This window comes from Gymnoscopelus microlampas, assembly GCF_963454915.1.
Source record: "Gymnoscopelus microlampas genome assembly, chromosome: 1".
NCBI lineage: Eukaryota > Metazoa > Chordata > Actinopteri > Myctophiformes > Myctophidae > Gymnoscopelus > Gymnoscopelus microlampas.
Window position 1 is genome coordinate 46,065,531 of NC_139962.1, and position 27,156 is coordinate 46,092,686.

General features: G+C 40.1%; 2 protein-coding genes across 2 annotated transcripts; both read left to right on the plus strand.

Annotated features, from left to right (window-relative positions):
* The first annotated feature begins 319 nt into the window (after window positions 1-319).
* Window positions 320-7,261, plus strand: srgn (serglycin). The gene is made up of 4 exons (XM_084060465.1): window positions 320-549; window positions 2,149-2,293; window positions 6,140-6,306; window positions 6,624-7,261. Exons 1-4 carry the CDS (start codon window positions 486-488, stop codon window positions 6,698-6,700), a joined length of 453 nt encoding a protein of 150 aa, XP_083916591.1. The 5' UTR covers window positions 320-485; the 3' UTR covers window positions 6,701-7,261.
* Window positions 7,262-10,361: 3,100 nt separating this feature from the next.
* On the plus strand, window positions 10,362-21,812 carry vps26a (VPS26, retromer complex component A). The gene is made up of 9 exons (XM_084057379.1): window positions 10,362-10,449; window positions 12,032-12,181; window positions 13,482-13,557; window positions 16,156-16,312; window positions 16,601-16,765; window positions 16,915-17,021; window positions 18,368-18,469; window positions 18,733-18,842; window positions 19,191-21,812. The coding sequence occupies exons 1-9, from the start codon at window positions 10,447-10,449 to the stop codon at window positions 19,305-19,307; spliced, it is 987 nt and encodes a 328-aa protein (XP_083913505.1). The 5' UTR covers window positions 10,362-10,446; the 3' UTR covers window positions 19,308-21,812.
* The last annotated feature ends 5,344 nt before the right edge of the window (window positions 21,813-27,156 follow it).

The window sequence follows — 27,156 nt, forward strand, 5'->3', positions numbered from 1 at the left end:
CAATTTGTATAGGCTATGCATTCCTTTGAACAGCATTTATCCATTTATATAAATTATTAATGTTTTAAATACCTTTTTGTTACACAGAAACATAATATGTGTTGTATAGAAACATAATATGTCGTTTAAATGCTTAATTTATAGTTTTAATGTGCAAATTAACCGTTTTTCAATGGCTCCTTTTTGCTCTAGAGGGTACTCTTATTCTGAAGAGATCGTCCACCGGAAGTCTTATTGTTGCCACCTTATCGTTGCTGACGGAACACAGCTCCCATGAAGACGATCTGAGGAAACACTGACGCATCAGAGGGGCTGAGCTTTAAGCTTTTTAGGGGGAGTTTGTGCAGTTAGGTGAGGCTATACAGAAAGCATATTTCACCCCACACAACAGAAGGGAAAACATCCATTAGAGGAGGAGGGGTTTTTATTTTTTGGCGTGTTGTTGGCCTATATTCTCTTCTGATCCTTTTTTTGGAATAAAAATAATGTCTAAGATGAAGATGATTCTGTCCCTCGCTGTCTTGTGCCTCGTCTTGAATAACGGTCTGGGTAAGTTAGTCATTAACACGCTCCTTAACGACACGGTCCGTGTTATGTGGGGCGTGCTTCATATCAATATTACCCGACAGAAGTAGTTCAAGAAAATGTTTTGAAGGGACTTTTAAAGTTAGTTTTAACTTTTTCTTTTCTTTTCTTTTTTTCACATAATGTAGGGTCTATAAGTAACAGGTCTATGTGTTGCAGCCTGTAGGCTGTTTGTGCGTCTGTCATGAACGATCGTTATTTTAATCACACACCCACAAGTGAATTTTATACAGAAAATTGTTTGTTTTTTTGTTTAAAACGCAATTTGTTCTTGAACATTGTCTTCTTGAACATTTTGTACTGTTTGAGTTTTTGGCTTTTGGCCATATCAACACTTGGATGTGAAAGTAGGACTATGGGAGAGTGACGCAGAAATATCATTGCCAAAGTTATAGGCTGTATTGAGTTGGCAAATCGATCAGACTTGTTTCACAGTTTAATCCTCAACGTTGTCATGACTCAAGATGTTTATTCATTACAATTATTCAGATTGTATTTCAAGTGTAATTTTCGTAATTCGCTGGTCGTTTTCATGTAGACAAGAGCGGGGGAGATAGAATTTAGCTACTTGAGTTTAGACGAAACGAAAAGCATCACATTCACAGCACATTTTAATGTCCTGTGATGTCATTTAATTTGTGGTTGGCTATACTGCGCTGCGTAGGCTATGTTCAAGGTAGACCTAATTCATCTTCGTAATCATCAGCTTCACAGCTTCCTATAGGGGGAGCTTATTATATCTCATCAGAACAAACCTATACCAGCATCACGAACGATATGGGTTTGTTATATAATTAACTAATTAATGAATTTAACCAATTGGCTAATTGCCTAACCTTGAATTATCCGATGGTTCATTTTTTATTGAATATGTCGAAAACTGTTCAAAGAGGCAAATTAAACTAGCAGCCTTCAGGGGAGTGACTGGGGAGTGACTCATGAATATGCTACTCATCATAATTTAATAAGTAGCTAATTTATAAAATTGATATAGATTTTTATATAGATCATTTTACAATCATTTCAATGCCTTAAAGTTTGGCCAAATGTCCATGATGCTGTTATTCACTCAATTAGGAGAAGAAGAGTTGCCAGGACATTGTATTTGAATGTTTATCATGTGAGTGTGATAATATGTATCAAATGTACACAAGTAGCCAACTGTAAAATATTGTTTTATCTCGTGTGTGTGTGTGTGTGTGTGTGTGTGTGTGTGTGTGTGTGTGTGTGTGTGTGTGTGTGTGTGTGTGTGTGTGTGTGTGTGTGTGTGTGTGTGTGTGTGTGTGTGTGTGTGTGTGTGTGTGTCTGTGTGTGCGGGGACACGCTTATGTCTTTCCCAAGAACATTTCTTCAGAGTTGGTCAGTTAGATGGAAGGTTGCATGACTCAAACCACAAATAGACACAAAAAGAAGGTAAACTGAACTAAACTGAACCCCCCCCCCCCCCCCTCTCTCTCTCTCTCTCTCTCTCTCTCTCTCTCTCTCTCTCTCTCTCTCTCTCTCTCTCTCTCTCTCTCTCTCTCTCTCTCTCTCTCTCTCTCTCTCTCTTTGTCCATCTCTTAGGAGCCCCGCCTCCTACGGGCAGGTATATGTTTTTGAGGTGCAACCCCAGCCTGGGTAATGCCAACTGTGTCAAGCACCAAAGTCCAGAGATGGAACTGAGTCCAGACCTGCCAGCCAGACTGCCTGCTGCAGCTGCAGATTACATGTATGTACTTGTGTGTGTGTCTGAATATGTGCTGTATGTGTGCGTGTACCTGTGATGGAAAAAGCTTGGCCTGGTGCACACGTAGGTGTCTGTCTGATGCTGCTTCCTCTGGTGCTTGATTCATACTTTTAGTATAGGCTACTTTGCATACTTAGTAACTAAGTATACTATAGTAACTAAGTATAACTATTATACTTAGTAGTCCCTGATTTATACTTTGTTGCACGTATGAGACATTGGTGCACAACTTATGCAAGTATAAATCAGGCTTTAGGTCCAGGTTGGGTCAGTTGTTACACTCTCAAAGTTAAATGAATGCTGAGAGTTTTACAGTGCACTGACAATTGGCTCGGTTGAGTGTCTTGGCAGTATTTGTATTTTGATCTCCTCCATCATTGTTACAATGTGTCCAGAAAAGCAAAGCATCTACTTTAGTGAGTACAGTATGTATTCAGATGAAAGCACACAGCCACCCACAGAGCTAAATGACACTGACGTTGCACTGGAGTTGACACCTTGGTCAGCAAGATCCTTGCGGTGTGTGTGTGTGTGTGTGTGTGTGTGTGTGTGTGTGTGTGTGTGTGTGTGTGTGTGTGTGTGTGTGTGTGTGTGTGTGTGTGTGTGTGTGTGTGTGTGTGTGTGTGTGTGTGTGTGTGTGTGTGTGTGTGACTATGAGGGAGAGACATGTGTGATGGGGGGGGGACAGTATAGTGTGAAAGAGAGCAAGTTAGAGAAAGACAGAATGCGAGAGTCAGAGATAATGATCACAGGATATGGAGGGAGAAGTAGAACCGAGGTAGCCTTTACACACTGATCTGTGATCAGAAAGCTGTTACTTTGTTACCCGAGGAGATCTTCAGTTACTCAAGCTTTATTTTTTACGTTTGTCCCATTTTTTTTATCAGATGTGAAGATTAAAAGTATACGATTCACGAGTCATGATCTTGTTATTCGATGTTTTGAAAGGAAAAAGTATTGTAAAAACAAAACTTCTTCAAATCTACATGACCCAATGATGTGCAATATACAAAGTATCTGCAATTGTGCAATATACTCCTACACATGTTTCAATGTGTAGCTAGGTAGTGGTGAAAGTGAAGGGTTTGGTAATCTCAAATTCAACTTCCCTTCCCTAATTGCAACATCACAAGTTTACAAGTGTAATAGAGTGGGTACATTTATTTTCTGTACAAACCGAAATTGCAATTACATAAATAATAAGAATACAAAAAAAACAAAAAACATCAGTATAAATAATGTGTGTACTCAGAAAAAGAATAGGCAGAGTCTCCTGTGCAAGTAAAAGACATCCATCTCAAGTGTAACTTCACTCTTAAGGAACAGGGCCAGCAACAAAGACTTCAACAACTATATTTAGATCTGAATTTAGCCCAGGTTGAGGACTCCAGTCAGACAAAGACGAAAACCATACAGTAAATTTTACTGATGATGTGGATTCAAACGTGGCTGACAAGTCTTGTCATTGCCTCTCTCTCTCTCTCTCTCTCTCTCTCTCTGAGTGTGTGACTGCTGAGGAAGCCTGTGTACTATCACGCTTTTAGCAAAGTCTCAGTTTCCTTTTAAAATGTTCGTGTCAGTAGACATTGCAAACTCTGTTGCCATCAGATTATAAACGTATTTCTTCAAGAAGATAATTAACCACTTAAACCCTATGTACTTTGTCATGCGACAAATGGCAAAAATAGCCGATATAAAAGCTCACAATTTGTTGCATCGTATGTGAGCGTATGAGCTAAGCTTGTAGATCTGCTTTTGTTTTTTAAGAAAGCACATTTTGAATTGCATGGTAAAAACAACGCTGACATTTTCTGTATGTGTGAAAACACAAAAACATTGAGAGGAACTTCCCAGGCATGTATTCTTCTAATCAAACTCCTCCATCTCACAGCATATTGTTAAAAAAGGCCTTTTTAAAGATTATCTGCTTGATTAGATAAAAGTAGAAAACGGAACAGAAAATCAGCTCTCCTGGCAACACCTCGATCAACATGTTCAGGTTTCAGTACCCAGCATCAGCTCGGGTTATTGCATGAGTGAAATAGGCCCACTCTCCCTCCCTTTCCCCCCCTCCATCCCTCACCCCCCCCCCCTCTCTCTCTTTAATCTAATTGTAACATGTTAAACCTACACCGTATAAGACCTCCTCCCACATTATAAGTGCTTAAAAACTCCAGACTTTCAACAGTAGCGCTCCCCTAAATTGTAGCCTGCCATGAACAGGAAGCCAGATGGAAGTATTGAGAGGAAGTGGGATGTGACGGCTCATGGCCTGTTGCTCTGGTCCATTGTTCAGTCCTGTGAACTGCGTCTATAAAATTAACTGTAGACTACTAGCCCTATTCCCAGAACTGAGAACGAACAGATTATGTGTAACAGGGATAAATAATTCAAATACCAGACTTTGGCAAATGTGATCTCTTACACTTGAAATGGTGTCTTAAACCCATACTCGGAAGATTTTGTGATTTCATCTATCATAGACATAGAAATTCCAACGTAAATTACCTATTGTTTTTCATCAAACTCAGGAGTACTCTGATAATTCTTCGTCAGTGTTTGTTTCATTGAGATATGATAGTAAAGAGACAGAAACCCGAGTGCAAATAGATGGGATCCAACCTAGAGATTATATGTTCGACGCACTACCCGGTCACCTACCAATGTGCCACAACTCTTCATGCCATCCAGATTGAAACCTATGTGATTCAACACTTTTCTTTTCTAAAACAATGTTCTGACTGCTATGGGATAATGTTTTCATCACATGACCATGTTTGACGCTTACGTCCAGAGGCTAGCCACTCCCACCTCCATAACACTGGGGAGAAACTACAGCAATCCCTACAGGGATAATCCCATCCATTCCAAATGGCTACATGAGATGACAGATGTCCTCGCTGGGAAACCCCAATACCCAATGCCATAACCGCCTTAAATAATAGGCCTCGCTGAACAAGCAAGTGTGTACTGCTGTCTGTTATAAATGTTGTTATTGTTAGCTGTTGTATGAACTATTCTGTTATATGCAGTGGATAGGAATTTCCCTTGGGGACAATAAAGTCTAAAAGTCTATGTTAGTAAGGGATCGTTTAGAATGAGGGGTCACTGAATGATTTTGAAATGCTCTGGGGAAAAAAGGCATCACCCTCCCTGTGAGAGTTAGGGTGATACATATATTTTTCTTGGCCCTCCCCAAGTGATTGAAAAAATGTGCCGCTGATAGATCCAGCAGTTTGTAATATTAACAACGGACACAAAGACACACAGACAGATACATACACACAAACCAACAGACTGACCCTCTTATAGACGGTTTGCCTGCTTCAGAGCACACTAAAAACATTATTGATCCTCACCCACCAAATAACGATAAACATAATTTTGTTTGATTCCAGTCCCAGTCCTCCCCTGGACTTATATGACCTCCCCTGTTTTCCTCCTGTGGACCCCTCCCATAAACATCGAGCAGTCTCTAATGACACTGTACTGTATCTTAGTTGTCGATCGGGAAACTGTCCGAATAGGGCTTTAGACCCATTAGAGATTCCCTTGTGATCCCCTCATTCGGAACATTCTGTTTCAACCAAATCAGCCGATTACAACGTTAACTGAGCCATAACAAACAAATCAGTCCTACCAAATGAAGTATACTACAGTATGCATAGCCCCTATCAGTGTATCACTCCATACACTGCATGCCAAAACCTCAGTGTGACTGGTGAAGAAGATCATGAATCACTGGAAACACAGGTTATTATTACAAATATGGGACAAGTATGAGTATCCCTGTTTACACGTTATACTCAATTGCGACTTTGATTCTAGAGAGGCGGAGCCTGTGAAGGAGGATGAGGAGCAAGCGACAGAGCCAGAGGATGGTTCTGGTGGATTTGAGGGTTCTTCTGATGGATATTATCCATGGATGGCAGACCGGGCATCTGAGCCTGAGGCTGGTTCTGGTGGGTCCTTGACGGTGAATGAGCCAAACCGAGGTACGTAAGATATTATCCATTGTCTATGTATCACACTATCTTCTACGTTCTCACATTTTCTACACCATACAGAATGTCATTTATGAAGCAAGAATGAATCGACAACAAACACAACCTGCCGATGTTGAATCTAATGTTTCTACTACAGTACCATGATGTTGCTTGACAACCATGCAAATTTAAATGTACATACTGTAGTACACAGTGCTCAGTGTTAATTTATCCATGTGTAACTCTGAGAGTGTACAAGTAGGTCCATTTGGTTACATTTGTACATGCTCATAGTTCAATTAACACTCCTTGTTTTCCACTTGTAGATGTGTTTGGGCGGGCAGCAATGCCAGCATCAATGCCAGCAGCCCAGGAACTGAGGGAGGAGAACCTACTACTGTAGAGAGACGCACGCACACACACACACACACACACACACACACACACACACACACACACACACACACACACACACACACACACACACACACACACACACACACACACACACACACACACACACACACACACACACACACACACACACACACACACACACACGGTTCATGGAGTGAAGTAAGACATTTTTTTTAAATTAAGAAATAATACACTGTAAAACCTTCAGTGTTAATTTACATGCTCAGAGTTACAAATGGAAATGAATGAAATTAATACTGAGGACTTTACAGAGTATAAACAATATAAATTGCCTCAGGCAATTGCTAGTTGTTTTTGAGACTCTATGAGGCAACAGCTATTTAGGAGCAGAGGAACAACCGTAAAGACCCACTGAGAGTAAATAGCCCAGTAACCAGGGTTAGATTTGTAAAAAAAAAAAAGAAAGATTTTAACCACTTCATCCCTATATTCTTTGTACGACAAATAGCTGATCTACAAGCTCACAACTTGTTGCGATGCAAAGCGTTGTGAGCTTGTAGATCTGCTGCTGATGCTTTTGTTAAAATTTTTCAAAGAACGAATTTGGACAAATCCGCCTGTGTTAGTGTAGTTAACATATCTTTTTAATTAAATTGTTAAATTCTGATATTATCAAACATAAAAATAAACAAATATATCAGACAGTCTACATTTACCAAAAGCAGAGATAAAGCATATCCCCACCAGTGATAACAATGAATGGCCAGAGGGGGGTATGTCAAAAGCAGAGGCATGGATCCATACAACCCTGCCTGTACCTTCAAAAACAAGTCATACACTTTATGTAGCTATTGGATTTTAAGTTGTTACCTGTATTCTCTTTCACCATTGGTGGATGTTGTATAAAGAATATAATGGAATATTCATTTTATAATATAAGTTTTGGAATATGCTTTGACCTGTGCAATAAAATTATGTGCCTTTTTCTATACTTTGCTCATTGTGTGCAGCAGTGGCTTCCAGCTATTATTTTCAGAAGAGCCCCCTGCACTACCCTGCTATCCCAGATAGAATGAATCTAACTCACCCTTCATATGAGCAAATCACATTGCCTCTCCCACATAGGTGGATGAGACCATGTTTTATAATGTACCTTCCGGATATGCTACGTGGTCAGCAAATTAAATGTAGCCTACGTAGCTTTACTCCGGAGGCTGTAGAAAGGGGCTTGAAAGTGCTGCTTTCCTGACAGAAATGCATTTCAGTGATAATGCAGTCAACTAAAGGCCTTAGCCACTTTTAACCTGGTGTCCCTATTTTGGGCATGTCCTTACAAGCAAAAACCTGAGTCCTTTGAGTCCATTATAGGCAAAAAATACCAGGCGTCATGATGCGACAGCTTGTGAACTTGGATATCGCCATTTTCACAATTTGTCGTATGACTAAGTACAGTATATAGGGCTTAAGTAGTTATAATGCATTTAATGCCTTTTGACATGAGATAGTATTTTTACTACTCAAACCCTATATAATTTATTTGGTTGTTGTTAAAATAGCCGATCTATAACCTCACAATGTGTTGCGTTGTGTGTTGTGCCTGTGTTTAATATCAAGGAATATTTCATTGAAAGAATGCTCTAGTGAAGTGAATTGCAAATTGGATTTGAATTTTGAATTAGCCCTTATGTGCCTACAGTTTTATATCTGTATGAATGTGAGTGGTTAGCTTGGAATTGTGGCTTTCATATTGTAGCCCAGTGCTTTGTACATGTACATTTATGAAAGTAGAAATGTTTTTATTGCAGTACTTAATATTGATAAATGGATTGTGTAATCTATTTTTCCAAAATAAAGGGAATGTGTTTGCAATGCAAGTTCAATGTATCAGCATAATAATACTTTTAAACACTGCTGGATCTTATCAAGTAAATTCTGAGTTCAGTTCATCAGCTTGACAAATTATCATCCTGCACCTCTTTGTAGATTTTGAGTAGAAAGGAGTGTGATCGATAATGCAATAAAAAAAAACGTTTTCATCCTCTTAACCGTAGAGTTGTCATATTTCAAAGGGTTTCTTGTATACTGTATAATTGTGTATACAATTATACAGTACACAACAATACATACAGTACAGTACAGATCACATTTGGGAGAAAGTGACATGAATGTTAACATCATTTATAAAAAAATGTGTAATGGTGGGGTAAGATCATAACCGTTGCTATAGTATGCTGATGTCATTTGGGTTTTGAAAAAGCTGCCTTGTTTAAGTTCCTGGTTCTAAGAGACATTGTCCATGATGTTAAGGAATTACTATGATCAACAGTCTTCTTTCGCAAAGTAGCAGGGGTGAAGGGACAACAGTCGTCTTTACAGTCCCCACCTACAATATTGTCTAGCTTATGGTCCGTCTGTCTAGTTTAGTGCATTATGCAACCAACAAAATTGAATGTAAACGGTTTTCACAAATTCAGTAGTCGTTTCACACTTTAGGGTACATGTTGTGCAGGGTGTTTGCTACTGCGTGCAGTTGTAAGACTTCCTGTTGTTGGTTCCCTTATCACAGTTATTATACCACAGGGCTTTTATCTCATCCATGATCACACAGTCTACCACAGTCCTTACTCCTTTTAATAGGCTGGATCCATGCAGCCTGCTAGTGGTGTGGACCTTTTAATATTATCTGCCAAGAAGAAAAACAAGCATGTTGATGATATATGGGCAATCATTTAGACAAATTTTATTTGAGCGGAGGAATGAATGGGACAAAACAAATGCACGATGATGAATGACTCCAGTACAGCATTAGCTTGCTGCTATAGCCTCAACTGGGAACTAAATATTGCCATTAGAGCTCCCCATTCTCACTTGTGGGTTTGAAATAAAGAAATAAAATGAAATAGAAGATAAATGAAATAATTATCAATAGGCTACTAGAATGGATAGACATATTGTAAACAACAGCAAAAGAGGGGGGAAAAGTTAAATACTATAAAGTAAAAAATAAATAAAAAACTTGTGTCTTTGACCATAGACTGTAAAAATATGCTTTAGACCAGAACAAAAACACCAGAAAACAAGTATTGGCCTGAGAGTGGCGCTAGAGGAAAGGCAGTGAGTTCACCCAAATCAGTAGGGTTCAGTCTACAAACTGATGCTCACAGTTGTCAAAGGGACGTCCTGTCCAAGTTGAGTTGAGTCAAGAGTTGAGAATTGGATAGATAGACTATTAGCCTAGAATTATAATACTTGTTAGCTCCTAGATATTATTAGTATGTATGATTATGATCATGATTATGATTATTATTATTGTGATGAACCACTTAAGAGTAAGACCTAAGCATCAAATAGGTTTAAAGTGGTAAAACTGATTGAAAATGTTGTTGGGGACCCCCTGGAACCCCCTCAAGGACCCCCTGGGGATCCCTGGACTGGACCCCACGTTGAGAACCACTATGTTATCCCTGAAGTTGTGCTTCTGCTCTAACCTCGCATCACCAGTCTTTCCACCTACTTCTGCTCAGAGGGAGAGCCTTCGCCCCGCCCTGTCATATGGCTGACGTAGCCTCCGCCCCGCCCTCTCATATGACTGACAGAGCCTCCGCCCATGGCCCCGCCCACTCATATGACTGACAGAGCCTCCGCCCATGGCCCCGCCCTCTCATATGACTGAGGTCACATGAGAGTAAATCTCACTACTGTTTGTCAGACAGCAACACACTGGGCTAACGGGGAGGCTAACTGTTAGCTTCAACTGTCTGGACCGCCGACATGGTGAGTCTACGAAACAAACAACAACCAATAATAACCAGAGCAGCTAGTTCGTATTCTAACACTCATTGACACTATAGTTGTGACTTTCACTTGGTAGTGTTTAATAACACGTCCTGCTGTGGTGTGACTGGTAATGTAAGTAGCAAAGACAGCTAGCACACACACACACACACACACACACACACACACACACACACACACACACACACAGAGTCACAGGCCGTCTGCTTTTAGCTAGAGCCTGTCATTAATGCACTAATCCCTCTTGTTATTGGTAAATGGATGTCTTAAGTGTACTGTTCCATATTGGTATCATCATCAATGCTAGTTAAAGTTGCGAATGGTCACAAACAACAGCAAATGAATGTGTTATGCAGTTGACTGACTGTCTGGGCTTTAGTCATTTGGCTAATGAATCTGTCACAGTAGCTCATGATGTGCGCCAGCTGTTCTTTGCATTACAATTATGTACGGTATGTGGGCTGATGGCTGAGTTGGCTAGTTGACATAAAAATGATGTTTTTTTTGCTTATGGATTATTAATTGTCGCAGTGACTCAGATAATGACTAATCGATATCTACAGTAAGCCCACACAACCACCTACATTGATTGTGGTGTTTTAGGGTTCTGACTGATGTTAATGGGTACAGCAACAGCATGGCACTTTAGCCACTATGCAAACCCAGTGGCAATCATCTGGGGGTCACCTACATATAGTTGGTTGTCTTCAATTACCTTTTTTTCTGAATTCATATATGAGCTCTTCTTTCACTCCACAAACCAAATGATATAAAAAGTAAGGACTCTTTTTCTTGGCTCCCCCAGAGCCTGTTATAGTTTACACACAATGACTAACACAACAACAATGACAGAACCCCCCCCCCCATCCAAAGCCCCCAATAATGAATACTTCCTCTAATAAATAGTATGTATTTTATATAAAATGTCCAACCAATACTGGGCACTTGAGAGAATTCATTGTGGATTTCTTCTGGGGGGAAACTGGACACTACTTGGGAATATTTGGAGGGTGAACTAGTCAATCAATCATGTATGATTCGAACAATCAAGTAATTCATCTTGGTATTGTCCTGCTTGCTCAAGCATGCATGTGCTTGTCAGCCTATCCCCAAAACAAGTAGTGTGGGCATGGAGGTGATTTTCGTATTGGTATACAGACTGACAGTGACAGACAGTAAGAATTATAATAATAACTGGCTTGGGCAGGGTGTAGCGACAGTATGACTCAACATTATGCTGTTGGTGACTCAGACTGTCAGAGGCAACAATCCCAGTTTTGATCTTGTACAGAATGTTATTTCTGATTATATATTTCTGACTATATATTGGAGAGGATTATAGGTGTGTGTGTGTGTGTGTGTGTGTGTGTGTGTGTGTGTGTGTGTGTGTGTGTGTGTGTGTGTGTGTGTGTGTGTGTGTGTGTGTGTGTGTGTGTGTGTGTGTGTGTGTGTGTGTGTGTGTGTGTGTATATACATGGTTTATGTGTCTTGAGATGTCTGTTTGTTTCTGTAAGATCACATGCTAGTGAATATTCTATTCTATTCTTTTCTATTCTTCCAGAGTTTCCTGGGGGGTTTGTTTGGGCCGGTATGTGAGATAGATGTGTTGCTGAATGATGCTGAAAACAGGAAGACAGCTGAGCTGAAGACAGAAGATGGGAAAGTGGAGAAACACTACTTGTTCTATGATGGAGAGTCGGTGTCTGGGAAGGTACAGTATGTTGGCTCTTACAGTGGTTCTGAATGTGGGCCCCTGGGGCCTCAGCACTATTCAACTGATCCTAATTGTGCTTTGGGGAAATGAAGAACATTTTAATTTGCAAAAGTCTCATGAGCTAGTTAGTGAGCAAGATTCCAAAGGGGCATCCGTCTAAAACAGGTTTGGTCTGTATCTCTACTCTGTCCCTCTCTGTCTCCACACCGATCAAAGTGCTATTCACACTGCCACGTGCATACAGCGCCAACGACAGTGCTGCTCATGTGAACTACGGATGTGCACGGCTAGTCGACTAGTCTATTAAACAGTGCTGCCCCTACTAATCCTTTACTAAATACTAGTCGTTTAAACTGTTATTTATCATAATTGCAAAATATGCTTTTATTCTACGAAAACTTTTTCTTAAAATTTAAATCACACACCTGTCAGACGACATGGAACATCAACAAACCCAGTACTGTTTATTTTTTAAATAAAAATGTCAACTTCCTGTTGATTTTACTATTTGAATATTTCCGGATCCGCGGATCCAGTCCGGGGTTTCTTCCTAATAAAAATAGTAAAATCAACAGGATATTATCATTTTTATTTAAAAAATAAACAGTACTGGGTTTTGTGATGTTCTATATTGTCATTTGAGTTGGAGGCTGAAACCTTGAGGGTCAAACGTGCCAATAGAAAAACAGCCCTTTAGTGACATAGTAAAAATATACCCTCCCCCTCATTATCATAACACAGTAGGTGTGGGCATGAGGAGGAGGAGGGACTAAGACAGGTGGGTGGTGCTAAGGTGGTGGAGGAGGTGCTAAGGTGAGAACCAGGTATACTTAATGAACTGGAGGCGTGTCCACATAAAAACATAATTTTAACAATTTCTGTATACCTTTTTGAAAAAAAACGTCCTCCTAGTATAACCATAATACCTGATGATTATGTTTTAGGGGGGGGGGAATCACTGAAAATCACGGCACCCCGTCTTTAAGTCAATGAGGAGCATATTTTGAATGATCATTTTCTAATCAATGGAGCAATTATTTTTGATTTCTTGTCCACCTTTTGGAGTTGCATCATGGCAAGGTAACTAAACAATCCAAACCTCTATCAAAGTGGTCTTGCCCTTTTAAGTGCTGAAGGTAACATTATCAGAAACCCACTGACGTGGGCTGTGAGAGTTTTTGAGAAATCTTAATCAGACTAGACCAGGTTATATTATCTCTTTGTGTGACAAGAGGGAGTGATCAAAGACAGAGAGGTATTTTGGATTTGGAGATTTGTGTTTCTGTTGTCCTTGCAGGTGAATCTGAATGTGAAGCAGGGTGGAAAGAGACTGGAGCACCAAGGCATCCGTATCGAGTTTGTTGGACAGATAGGTGAGTTCACACCATGCATTCATCCTAGAGACATTAAGCCATTAAGACCTGAGGCCGATTCTACAAATGCCTTCTAAATCAGTAGTTTTTCAACACTTTCAAGGTTTTTCAAAAATAGCAGATGTACAAGATCGCAAGCGTGGCACGAAGTGACACGCTGTGAGCTGTGAGCTTGTAGATCTGCTATTTTTGAATAGCCAACGCTAAAATAAAAAATGCCACGGATTCTTTCTCGGTTTTAATGTGTTAAAGTTGACTCTTCCTACATGGATTTAGAAAGTGCTAGAAGAACACCGTATTAACTAGGGGTCTGAACGTTTACACGTGCTATGTTTATACATTGTATTGACAAATAAAAATAATGGTTCACTTTCACTGGACAAATGCTGCATTTACATAGTGCCTCTCTCCAAAGCATGTACCCATTCACTCACACACATATTTGCATACGGACAGCGGAGAAAAACATGCGAGACACCAAGCTGCTCACCGGGAGCAGTTGGGGGTGATGTGTCTTGCTCAAGGAGACTTTGACATTCAACCAGGAGGAGTCGGGGATCGACCCAGGAACTAGACTAAAATGTTAGTGAGGGACGAGTGGAGAAGAGATCCTGTAGAACTAAAAGAAGTCATTTTGTTTGGTTGCTCTCTGAAAATAGCAGATCTACAAGCCACAGCGCGGCGCGCTGTGACGCTTTATGAGCTTGTAGATCGGCTATTTTCAGTGTAAGTGTAAAATCAGCCATTACGACGCCATCAAGGCACTGCCATAATACATTTTAGTTGACTAAATCAACTAAAGATTTAGTCGACTATAATCTTGATATTTAGTCGACAAAAACTAAAACATTTCAGATGACTAAAATATGACTGAAACTAAGTGGAATTTTATTCAAAAGACTGACTCAAACTAAATAAAGATTTGCTGTCAAAATTAACACTGCTCCTGAGCCACTGCCATCGTCTCTCTTTCCTCTGCAGTGACAGTTTGCATTCTAATAGTGACTCATATGGTCTATTGTCCACTGACCTCATTCCCAGGCTCTCTGTGTCAGCAGAGGTACAAAATGCAGTGAAATTGAAGGTGATCGGGGCTTGTTTGTGTGGCATGTCTTGAAGAGGTCATTGTGTTTACTTGTATCAAGTTAATGGAGAAGGCATGAAAATGTATTACAATTAAATATGGATGGATATGTACGGCAAAAAAAAAGTGTCATTGCTTTGACCTATCTTTAAATATCGCTGGTCGGTATTGATGAAATGAAATATTACAATGTTTTGTACCTAATACCTCAATATCGATAATATTACATAGTTTTCGGGATGACTGTTGGTGCTTTCAGAATATAGTTCAGAAAATATTGAGAAAAGATCATTAGTTGATGTGATGACCACACAGGATGAGGCATTTAAGCATTTGAACCATTTGTACCCCTATTCCGTGCATGTCATAAATCATAATAGGCTAATATTCAGCAAAAATGGCATATTTACAAGCTAACGTCGCAACGTGACATGTGCCAAGGATAGACCCCTGGGGGACCCCGATCAACAAAGTATATATGGTCGTTGAGACCGGGAAAATAATCAATGTGTTTGTTGTTTTGTCAATGTCAACTTATAGATTCTATATTACACAACGGTTTAATGATTAGAGGAAATATTGATTTGTTACAGCCCTAATGTTAACTTAATGTTAATATTATATCATAGTTAAAGGTTTCCACCTCAGTGCTATCTGAATGTATAACTAATTTATAACTTATAACTTTTATTTTATAACTTTTGGCATGCAATGTTTGCAGTGTTCACTGAGCATCATTATAAAGCAGTGGCATTTTTACTTCATGTACGAAAACCTCGGCCACATAGCATGGGTGTCCTTCCTCTTTTGGCTACTCTTGTTAAATAGAACATGTGCTTGTCATGTGCAGCCTGCAGCTTGCCATAGTACAGCTAAACCCACTTTCTGCTAGAATTACTGCATAGAAAATCTGCATTAGCGATGAATGGAAAGACCATGAAATCTTGGGGGTGGGGGGCCTTCTGAGTCTGATAGGATTTGTTTAAGCTCTATTTGTAGGATGTCATGCTATGGACATAACACTCTCATCCAGTGTCTGGGATAGATACTCCAAAATATATACAAGAGTCAAGACAAGTTTGGTCTAGACATTTGGTCTAGGTTCTAATGTGTTGCTGTGTGTACAAAATCACAGTATTTTCTTCCTAGAGCTGTGCAATGATACTAGGTTATGTAAAGTTGTGCCATTTACTTATCCTTGTACTGTACAAATTATTACAAGAAGCGATGTTAACACATGCCTTTAAAGCTGCAATCCATAACTTGTGTTGATACATGTTATTTTGACCAATCAGTATGGTAGTGTTAGTTAACTGCTAAAAATATCCCATCTACAAGCTCACAAGGTGTCGCAGTAGATGGCTATTTTTGGCTAATGTTCACCCCAGAATATGTATGCTGGGGTTCAAGTGGTTAAGTCTTTAAGGAGTTAACATTTCTTTATTGCTGTTGCGGTTTTATGGAAATGCTTTCCACTTTGAAAATAAACAAATAAACACTTTGCTTTGTTGCAGAGCTGTTCTCTGATAAAAGCAACACCCATGAGTTTGTGGACCTGGTGAAGGAACTAGCTCTGCCTGGTGAGCTCGCCCAGAACAGGAGCTATGACTTTGAGTTCATGCAGGTGGAGAAGCCCTATGAGTCCTATACTGGAGCCAATGTCCGACTCAGGTATAGTATTAGCCTTTGCAACCACACAGATGTTTCTCAGCACCATGTCTCAGACAAAACTTGGATGAAAGGGGTGTTTCTAAAAATTATCTGAAATATTTTCACTACAGCGTATGTTCTTTTGCACCAGGAACGAATATCCGTTGTAAAAGATCTTTGGTCCTTGGCATAATATGTATTTTAATTGATGTTACTCATGTTTTTGGTTTGTAGATAGTGTTGCATGGTTACATGTGTGACATAGCCATATAATGTAAGTTTCTGCTTCTGTATGTGTTTCTCCCCCAGGTATTTTCTAAGGGTGACAATAGTTCGTCGTCTGTCTGACCTAGTGAAGGAATATGAGTTGATTGTCCACCAGTTGGCCACCTACCCAGACGTCAACAACTCCATCAAGATGGAGGTCGGCATAGAAGACTGTCTGCATATTGAGTTTGAATACAACAAGTCAAAGTAAGTATTGCTTTACTCCAAGAAAGAGTCATTTCATATCTTGCTCAACCAACTCTGAATTACAAATGTAATTGGATCCAGTGAATCCTTAGTCTGAGCTTAAGGATTTAAAGTTTGAGCTGGTTTTCTCTTAATTGTCTGTTTTCTAGGTATCATCTTAAGGATGTGATCGTAGGAAAGATCTATTTCCTGCTGGTCAGGATCAAAATCCAACACATGGAACTGCAGCTCATTAAGAAGGAGATTACTGGTATAGGTAAGACTCAAGATAGCTGTATATGTCAAACTTGCTAACACTTAGTTAAAGTATATTTAACACAGGTATAGATCATTACGACGGATCTCTGGAATAGCCGTCCAGCTATGGTATAAGAAAACACCAATCTGTTAAGGCTGAAACTAAATCAACAACATCGGGTACTCGAGGGGTGCAGCCCACCACCACGGAGTCAGGAGTTTGAATCCACCGTGGTGCCTCCGGCTTGGTAAGGTCAGGCTGGAGAATCAACTCTTATACAAAGAATGCCACTGTACACTTGAGCTTAAGTTGAAAGTGTATTCACCTTTGACCCTGAAGACAGCAGCTTGTTGCTTACTTTCAAATAAACTTTGCATTGGAACTAGAGTGCAGTGGCATTCTTTAGACCAGTGGTTCCCAAACTTTTTAGCTCAAGACCCAAAAGAGAAATCAGATGTTTGCCCAGGACCCATAATAGTGAAAATAGCGTTTAGAGCATTTAGAGTGCTTTAGACTTTATAAGATGGCCTTGTGACAGATAATAGACTGGGAGAGAGAAACTGTCTGTTTACCAGCAATCTGGTGTGACACAGACAAATAACAATACAAATTCCAAGTCTTAAAAAGCACAAACAGATGGTGCACATAAGCTTGAAAATTGTGTTAATGACAAAAAGGTCATAGTTTGTGTGGAGGAGGGATGAAGGGTACATCGGGCCAGGCAAGAGGGGAAGAGAAAGGCCAAAGCGGCGATTTATGGATGTGGTGAGAGAGGACATGCAGGTGGCTGGGGTGACCAAGGAAGATGCAGAGAACAGAAACGGATGATCCGCTGTGGCGACCCCTTAGCTGAAAGAAGAAGAAGAGTGAAGAGAGAGGGGAAAGACATGAAACGCTTGGAACGCGTTAGGAATTGGAACATCCACTGCATGTGGTCGATGCACTATATGATCAGCTACCAGCCCGCTGCGCACATTTAATTCCTAGCCAGCATTGCAATTAGTTATATGAAGCAGTGGGGGTGGTATTACTTCAGTTGCTTACATGCAAAGAAAACGAATAAGAAACCGAGAAATGAAGAGTGCACAGCCCGCAGTGAGATGCTGGTTGGTTGCAGGAAAATAAGCTAGTGAAGATGTCAACTCTTTTGGGCAGCCTACTGTACATCTTGAGTTATTTTGTTAACGGTCATACACAGGAGCGCCTGCCCTGCATTGCTGTGGTCAGGGTAATTGCAGGTTTCCCTACCCTCTGATCAGAGCTTATGAGTTCGAGTTGATGAGTGGAAAGCTCATGGAATGAAGACTTGCTCTGTTTTATCTTGATCAAATAAAATAATCCAGTGATGTTGTCATTTTGTCCAGGTCCCAGCACTACCACAGAGACTGAAACGGTTGCTAAGTATGAAATCATGGATGGAGCTCCAGTTAAAGGAGAATCCATACCCATCAGGCTGTTTCTGGCAGGTAGGAATTTATCTTATTTGCAAAGCACTTTAAGAAGATGTTATTTTAAATGTATGATCTAAAATCACCAAATGCTTGATGGGGCCTTAAATTATTATGCTTTAGTGAAATAAATAATATGACAATATTGTGTGTTTTCTGTTGGATTTTAAAAGGGATTTGTTAACTAACATCACCATTGAGAGGAGTTTTTCTGATGCAGTTAACAAACAGGAAAGGCTGATTATGTTGTTTGATTGTGTATTTGCTCCCTCTGTTGACAGGATATGATCTCACAGCCACAATGAGGGATGTCAACAAGAAGTTTTCTGTTCGTTACTTCCTTAATCTGGTGCTGGTGGATGAAGAGGACAGGAGATACTTCAAACAGCAGGTAACAGGCAGAAATATTTAAATATTTTTTATAACTCAGGTTCTTGTGTAGGTTGTTGAATGGTTGCACAGGCAGCTGTATCTGTGACAAGCAGACTAGTTTTCTTTTTACCTGGCTTCAGCGTATTTCTGAAATATGATGGGTTTCCTGATCCTTTCATGTCAGATACAGGCTACTATATATAGTATACATTTATAGATTTCTGCATTCATTTCATCATGTTCGTTCTTGCTTTCTCATAGAGAGCCTCTGTAGACTCTGTTTGCCTGCCACAAGAGTTCCCTTTGAGATTCTGAGTATGGCCCTTTGTTTGATTTCCGCTCTCTCTCTCTTTCTCTCTCTATTTAGGAGATTGTCTTGTGGAGGAAAGCCCCAGAGAAGCTGAGGAAAAGGAATTTCCACCAACGCTACGAGTCGCCCGAGCCACGACCCCAACCAGTTACTGCAGAACAGCCAGAGATGTGAGGGACACCCTGTTGGACTGAAAATACACACAGAAACACCCAAACTCCTCACTGCTGAACAGCCAGATGTGAGCTACCCTCCTGTCCACCCCTGGACTGAGAAATACTTGTAGACATGCACACACATACACACACATGCATATACACACCCGACCCAACCCACTGAACAGCCTGAAATAATACTGTAGGGGATACCCGACCATCTCAACACCCATACACACGCTCTCCTGCCTCCCATCGACTGAAAAAGCACACACACACACACACACACGTTTGCGCATATATATATATACACAGACATATGCATGTCAAGTCATGGAATTATACAATTCAAGGCTGCTCAATGCAAATCCAAAACATGAGCTCAAGAAGGAAGGGGGTCAGGGGTAGCGAGGGGGCAGAGGGTTGAAAATGTACTTGACATAACCAGGGAAATTGACAAGACACAATCTGTTTGATATTGCTGACTATATTGAAAATACACGCGCACACACACACATACACAAATGGGAAAGTTGTAGAATTCCAGTGTGCTGAATGCAAAAATAAAACTGGAGTGAAAGGGAGTAAAGAGTAGAAATGACTACAGACAATGCACACTAGCTTTCTTCTCTCCTCTCTTATTATGTAAAAGCACTGCAACAGGAGCTTCCATTTCTGACATCCTGCACAGCAGTCAATCTTCGGTCCACTCTCTTTTACCTCCCTATGAACGAAGGCACTTGTAACGGCCAGCTCAGGGCCAGTCAAGTATTCGAGATCACTTTGGTTGGGAGAATCTTTTTTTACTTAACAGTGGACACCCTGTCCAATCTGGGTGGTTGGAACAAAATGCTTAGTGTGAATGTTTGTGACCCCCCCCCCCCCAGTTAAAGCATTTGTGACCACATGACCCTGTTCTTGTTTGTCCTCATAGCACAGAGCTCAGAAACTGCCCAGTTTTAGTTGTCTTGAGCATGCTCGAGTGATCATGGCTGTGCTAACTGTGAGAGGCTTCTTCACCTGTGGGTCCTTGCTGAAGTGCAGTGCAAAAGAAATGTCCATCTGAACAGTTAAACCATGTGTTCAGTCTTAAAATCTTTTTACTTAAAAAGTGAAGAGCTGTGCCAGTGAATAAAACAATGTGTTTATATTGCAACTCACTGTAACTTGTTTCACATAAGAAGACAATTTAAAAACATGTTAAATGCAGTGATTTGCCTTACTTCAAGATTTAGTCACTCATTTCAGGAAATAAATTGGCTCATTTACATTGGTTGATTATTTTCACCTGAAAAAAAGATTTTAATACTCCACAACATTGAAATGTATCAAGTTTAGATTCATATTTGTTTGCAGTGGTCACTGCTGTTAAAGTTCATCAGGCCACTACAGTTTTGTGTCCATTTCAAGGCTGGGGTTAATTCACTCTCAATTCTTTTAAGGTTCAGTTAAACTATTGCTTTTGCCAGGTTGAGAAATGTATGTCCAACCTATGAAGAAATAATGCTAATGAATGCTAAGGAACAGCAGTTTCTATTTAGATTTGGAATCATTTGAATGGAAAGTAAACTCACCCCAGCTGTGATTGATGTACTGTAGTTACTGTACACCTTTTGTCCATTTCATGTTCAATCCATAGAACAAGATGACATGGTGTATTTTGAGCGTGTTACAATTAGACTTTTGTATTGCTCAACTTTATTACTATAAGCATCCTTTGGGGCTGCACTGTCTAAAACATACTGTATACTGTCACATTAAACCCAGCAATGTTTCACTGTGATGTTCTGACCACTGGTTAAACTCCTGCTTTGAAAAAAATAAATATATATACACACGTGACATCACATGACCCGTGTAGGGCAAATTAGCCCTTAAATGCTGATTTGTGGTCAGTTTTGCACTTTTCCCCCTCTATTGGTTAAGTTGAGGAAAGGGTCAGAGAAGATACCTTAACACTCAAGGACAACTACTGTACACCTCAGAAATATCACGTCTGTAATGATAACTATACTAGCACGTATATATAATATATACTGTATATTACTACTTATTTGGTTATTATGACGTAAGTGTAATATTTCAACACTGTCTGTGTAATTGTTCAATCAATGCTACCATATTTGTTCTGGGTATTTTTGGTTGACAAACACCCGAAGCGTCAATCACTGACACTTTATTCTTTCTGTAAACTATGCTTGCCTTTTTTATTTCTTTACACTTTTGTTTCTTTTCTTTTGGAAACCTTTTTCTTTATTTGCTGTTTTGTTTTTCTTGTGTCAAAATTATTTTCTCTTTTTCTGAACATTACATACTGTACAACTTTCTTACAGACACAGTTTTTCAGTTTGGTTTACAAACATCTAAAGGTAATGAGGGGGGAAAAACAAACATCAACCCCATCTTACCCACTGCATGTTAATCCCATCTGCATTTGACTTGTGTGATTGATATCTGTATATACCCCCAGCCCAAATATATAGCTAAAATGAATCAATAAATAAAGCAAATTTATACTGAATAATTTTGAACAATGATCTGTTAAAATTAATATAACAGAGTGAGGTTATTAACAATCAAGTTAATAAGTTATAACGTTTATCTACTGTAGTTGGTCATATCCATGGAAACCTTGAATGGCTTACAGAATCGAATGGAATTCAGTGAAGTGATGTGAGTGCAACAGAACGGTAGGAAAACAAAATATTTGATCATCTATGGATTCACAGCCGTAGGATAAAATGACCACACGTTCTTGAAAGAAATGTGAATGATGGCGGCCTGATTTAACTTAAACGATGGGCTTTATTCCTTTATTTTTTTGACAGTATGTTGAGCATCTGCTGTGATTCAGGGAGCTAGATGGAAAGGGGCAGCTATTAGATGTCTTTGTGTCTAGCTAGCCAACGACTTATCTGGTTTATATTTCGTAAGGAGGCTTAAGGATCTTGGTATGAAAATGAATATTCTTCTGAATTTCTACTAGTGGCACAATCGAAAGCATCTTGACCACTTAAACCATATACGTTGACCAAGATCCCCCAGGTGTCATTAGGGGGTCTACCTTGCCCCCTTATTTGTTTTAATCTACGCAACTGTCACATTGTGAGTTTGTAGATCTTTTATTTTTGCCAAATGTTAGCCTATTATATGCCCAGAATAGGGACACTATAGGTTCCAAGTGATTAATGGAAATTGCACACCTAAGGAGCACAATTGCAATAGTAATCATTAAAGGTTTTATGTGATCACTGGGGACATCCAAATAACATATTAAAAGTATACCATACTAAGTGTGGTTCAAGGTAAATTCAGGGGACTAAATGTAGGGCCTTCATGTCTCTGTATCACAGAAAGAAGCACATCTATTCTCTGCCTCTGAATATGCTATTTTCATATACAATTGGTTTTCTTTCACATACAACCTTCAGATATGGCCTGTTCTCAGTTTGAATGTGCACTTTGGGTGTACCCTTGCCCCAAAATGACTTTTTAAATCCAAACAAAGTCAGTCAATCTTATAAAACATTTATTATAATGGCATTTTCTTCACATAAATGTGTCTTTGTAATATGTTTTTCCATGAATCCCATGTTGCATACCAGCACAGATTAAAACCTTAAATGAGACCAAAATTTAAACATGCCTTGACTCTAGGCTTACATGTAATATTCACTCTGCACAATTAATCGAAAATGTTATTAGTATTTTTCAAATTGGGATTTTAGGTTTCACAATTATTATAACCATGAATCTTGGCAATGAATTCAAACATCACATTTTGTCAGCGGTTGCAACTTGGATTTATTACCAAAAGATTGTACAACCCATGTCTCCATTCTTGAGGCTCACAGAAGAAAAAAATAAATGACCAAAGCTATGGCACCAAATATTGACCAACAGAGGCATTACATTTTTTTTACAAAATCATGTTTTCCCACCAAGAACCATCAATATTCATGATTAATAATCGTGATTGCAATATTTAGCAAAGTAATCAGGATCATAATTGTTGTCATAATCGTGCAAACCTACTCCATGTCTCCATATACCTCTGCACTGTGAATAGGCTAGGAGTAATCAAGTCTTTAAAATGATGCACACCTCTACACTGCAAAATCCTGAGTGTTACTCCAGTTCTGAGAGTGTAAAATGTGTGAAATTGTAATTCAAAAACAGTTATATTGACTCTGGGTTTTGGTAGGCCTACTTGGCAACTGACCACCCATAAAACTATTTGTAGCCATTCCCCAGCTAATACTGTGAAAAGGTGGAATGTTTTCCACCTACTGCTGTGATTAGCTGGAATGTTTTCCAGCCAATGCATTGGTTTGTTGGAATGTTTTCCATCCAATGCATTGGTTAGTTCAGTTGGAATGTTTTCCAGCCAATGCATTGGTTAGTTGGAATGTTTTCTAGCCAATGCATTGGTTAGTTGGAATGTTTTCAATGTTTTCTTCAAGCCAATGAAATTAAATGAAACGGTTGGTTGGAATAATAGCCAACATTGTGCTGAAAGCAAAGCACTGCATCGTGCATTTGTTTCCTCACACAACTTACATACATGATGTACAATACATTCAAATCTTCATTCAGCAAATCACTCACTTCTCTGAACATGACTGGTGGCTTCGCTGAACATAGTACTCTTTGAACCCCACCCTCTACTCCACTATACCAGGATTCATATCCCAAGCCATCCCTTACACAATACAAACACACTTTTTTTAGATTTAACTTTTTTATTTAGCTATTAAACAGTTCAAAGATCATACAAAAACTTGCAAAGAATATACAGTACATTATAATGAGGAAATAATATAAAATCATTTCAAAACGGTAACAGGAAAGGTGGGCACCGAAACATTCTGGGCACTAGGGAAATGTGGGCACTTTGGGGTGAGAAGAGTGGGCAGTAGGGAAATCTGGGCACCCAGAAGAGTGGGCACTTTGGAGCGAGAAAGGTGGGCACTAGGGAAATCTGGGCACCTACAAGAGTGGGCACTCTGGGGTGAGAAGGACGGGCACTAGGGAAACATGGGCACCAAATCAGAGTGGGCACTGGGAAAACTGGGCACTAGAGACTTCATGATTGCAGACCATGATGTGTGAAGTGCAGGACGATCCAGGTGTTAGTGTCTTTTCCATTGTTGAAATTGTACCCATGGCTATGTGTGCTAATCTGGTTCAGATGGAATTGCCAGTTTCACATACATATTGCAGGCCACATTTCTTATGTGATTAACTACACACAATTAGCTGTATTACTTGTATGGTTTGCTTGATTGGAAATATCTCCTTTTTAGTCCTGTTTATGGTTAGGTTTAGGCATAGTTTGACTGAGGTTAGGGTTAAGGGGTAGGCATTAGTGATGCGCGGGTCGTTTTTGTCATGACTCGGCCCGCCCCACCCCGCCACGGAACCCAACCCACCTCAACCCGCGAACCCATATATAAATCTATGGCTCAACCCGCCCCGCGACCCGCGATTTCTTTTTTATTCTGTAAAATCATGGTTAGAAAATAATCCCCAAGTGTATTCAAACTGTTTTATTGTTATTATTGTTATTCGGAATAAAGACAAAACAAGAGCATGTTATTATTTTTTATTTTTTTGCGTGTGAGAGCGCATGACCCGCTCACCCGCAGCCCGCATAATTGCCTCCGAAATTCTGACTCGACCCACCCGCGCTGCGGGTTGACCCGCGGGTCCCGGGTCAACCCGCGCATCACTAGTAGGCATAGTTTTACTGAGGTTATGGTTAAGAATTAGTTTTACTGAGGTTAAGGTTAGGTTTAGGCATAGTTTTACTGAGGTTATGGTTAAGAATTAGTTTTACTGAGGTTAAGGTTAGGTTTAGGCATAGTTTTAATGAGTTTATGGTTAGGGTTAACTAGGTTAGGGATGGGTTACTAGGCATAGTTTTACTGAGTTTAGGGTTAGAATTAAGGTTGGGGTTAGACATAGCGTTAGAAGGAGACTGAGTTCTCCTATGTTACTTTCCCCCCCTCCCAGTGAGCTGCGGTGTTCCTCAAGGAAGCATACTAGGGCCTTTACTGTTCCTGGTATATGTAAACGACATGCCATCAGTATGTGACTGCAATCTGTTCTTGTTCGCGGATGACTCGGAACTCCTGGTCTTGGGCAAGGATTGCAGGTTGAGGAGGCCCTTAGCTCTGAACTCGTTAGAATTTGCACCTGGCTCACTGAACAAACTATAACTACACCTAGGCAAAACTGAATTCATTGCAACAGCCATTATCCCCAATGGCAGTTGCAAGGAGTTGCATTGGTGTGGACTGGCCTTAAAACTGTTTTGTTGCAAGTAGTTGCAATGGTGCGGTCTGGCCTTTAGAGGCCAACGTCTCAAGTGAAAATATTGTAACAAATGTAATCAAAAAAGTCAACCAAAGAACAAGTTTTCTATTCAGGATCTCCTCGGTGCTCAGTAGGAACACACTAGCAGGAGCACTCATCCAATCAATTCGACTATGCATGCACCTTGTGGTACGTTAGCACCTCAAAGGCATTAAAAACAAAACTGCAAAACCTCTCAAAACAAACTGGTCAGGTTGCTACAAGGCCTTACACCCAGAACTCATCTAACTGCTGCTCATTATGCTAGGGTGTGATGGCTCAGGGTAGAGGACAGAATAAAGCAACTCGCTGGTTGGTCTGGTCTTCAAGATACGCGAGAATACAGGGATACCCATGTACCTAAAAGCAATAGGCTTTGATGACACGTCGGTGAACTGGATGAGATCCTACCTGGAAGGGAGGGAGCAAGTGGTGGAAGTAAACGGCACCCAGTCCCCTCCCCTCCCAGTGACTTGTGGTGTTCCTCAAGGAAGCATACTAGGACCACTACTGTTCCTGATATATGTGAATGATATGTCTTCAGCTTGCGACTGCAAACTGTTCCTGTTCGCAGATGACTCGGCTCTGCTGGTCTCGGACAGGGACAGGCTGCAGGTTGAGAAAACTCTCAGCACTGAACTCAACAAGATCTGCATCTGGCTCTCCGACAACAAACTCTCATTACACCTGGGTAAAACTGAATCCATCCTCTTTGGGTCCAACCCTAACCTTAGAAAGGCTGAGAGTTTCACGATCAAAGTGGGTGAAAATGTTATCACAAGAAAGGAGGAAATTACCTACCTGGGTTCCATCTTGGAGGCAAACCTCTCAGGTGACAAAAACGCTGAAAAGACGATCAAAAAGGTCCACAAAATAACACGGAGGATGTGGAGACTTGTTCGTAAAGTCAGTAAGAATACTCTGAAGATTCTTGTAGGGGCCCTCATACAAGGTCATTATGATTATGCATGTACTTCATGGTATCACAACACCTCCAAGGCCCTAAAAACAAGGCTCCAAACATCCCAAAACAAACTTGTAAGGCTACTTCTTGGCCTCAATTACAAAACCCATCTAACCCCTGATCATTTTGATAGGCTTGGATGGCTTAGGGTTGAGGACAGAGTACAGCAACTTGCTATGGGCCTGGTCTTCAAGATACACCACAACATTGGGATCCCCCTGTATTTGTCAAAATACTTCCAAAATGTTAATCAAGTCCATGATCATAACACCAGAGGCAGCTCCACAAACCATGTTCAACCCAGATTTGGCACAACAAAGGGAATGAACTCTTTCTCATGCTATTCATCTAAAATGTGGAATGCCCTACCAAAAAGAGTAAAGGAGTGTAAAACCCTACTCACTTTCAAAAATGCCCTAAAGATACACCTTCAGGAGGCTGCAATTCAAAAATGGCCCCTGTCCAAGTCCTAACCTACCCCATGTCCTAACCCCCCCCCCCTCTTTTTTTTTTTTTGTACATATTTTTCACCCTTCATACCAGTAAC

What these genes read in the sequence shown, in the direction of transcription:
- srgn (XM_084060465.1), top strand. Translation starts at nt 486, where the DNA reads ATGTCTAAGATGAAGATGATTCTGTCCCTCGCTGTCTTGTGCCTCGTC. An exon ending in GCTGCAGCTGCAGATTACAT is followed by an intron (nt 2,294 to 6,139) that starts GTATGTACTTGT and finishes CTTTGATTCTAG; the next exon opens with AGAGGCGGAGCCTGTGAAGG. An exon ending in GGTGAATGAGCCAAACCGAG is followed by an intron (nt 6,307 to 6,623) that starts GTACGTAAGATA and finishes TTCCACTTGTAG; the next exon opens with ATGTGTTTGGGCGGGCAGCA.
- vps26a (XM_084057379.1), top strand. An exon ending in GAGAGTCGGTGTCTGGGAAG is followed by an intron (nt 12,182 to 13,481) that starts GTACAGTATGTT and finishes TTGTCCTTGCAG; the next exon opens with GTGAATCTGAATGTGAAGCA. An exon ending in CGAGTTTGTTGGACAGATAG is followed by an intron (nt 13,558 to 16,155) that starts GTGAGTTCACAC and finishes GCTTTGTTGCAG; the next exon opens with AGCTGTTCTCTGATAAAAGC.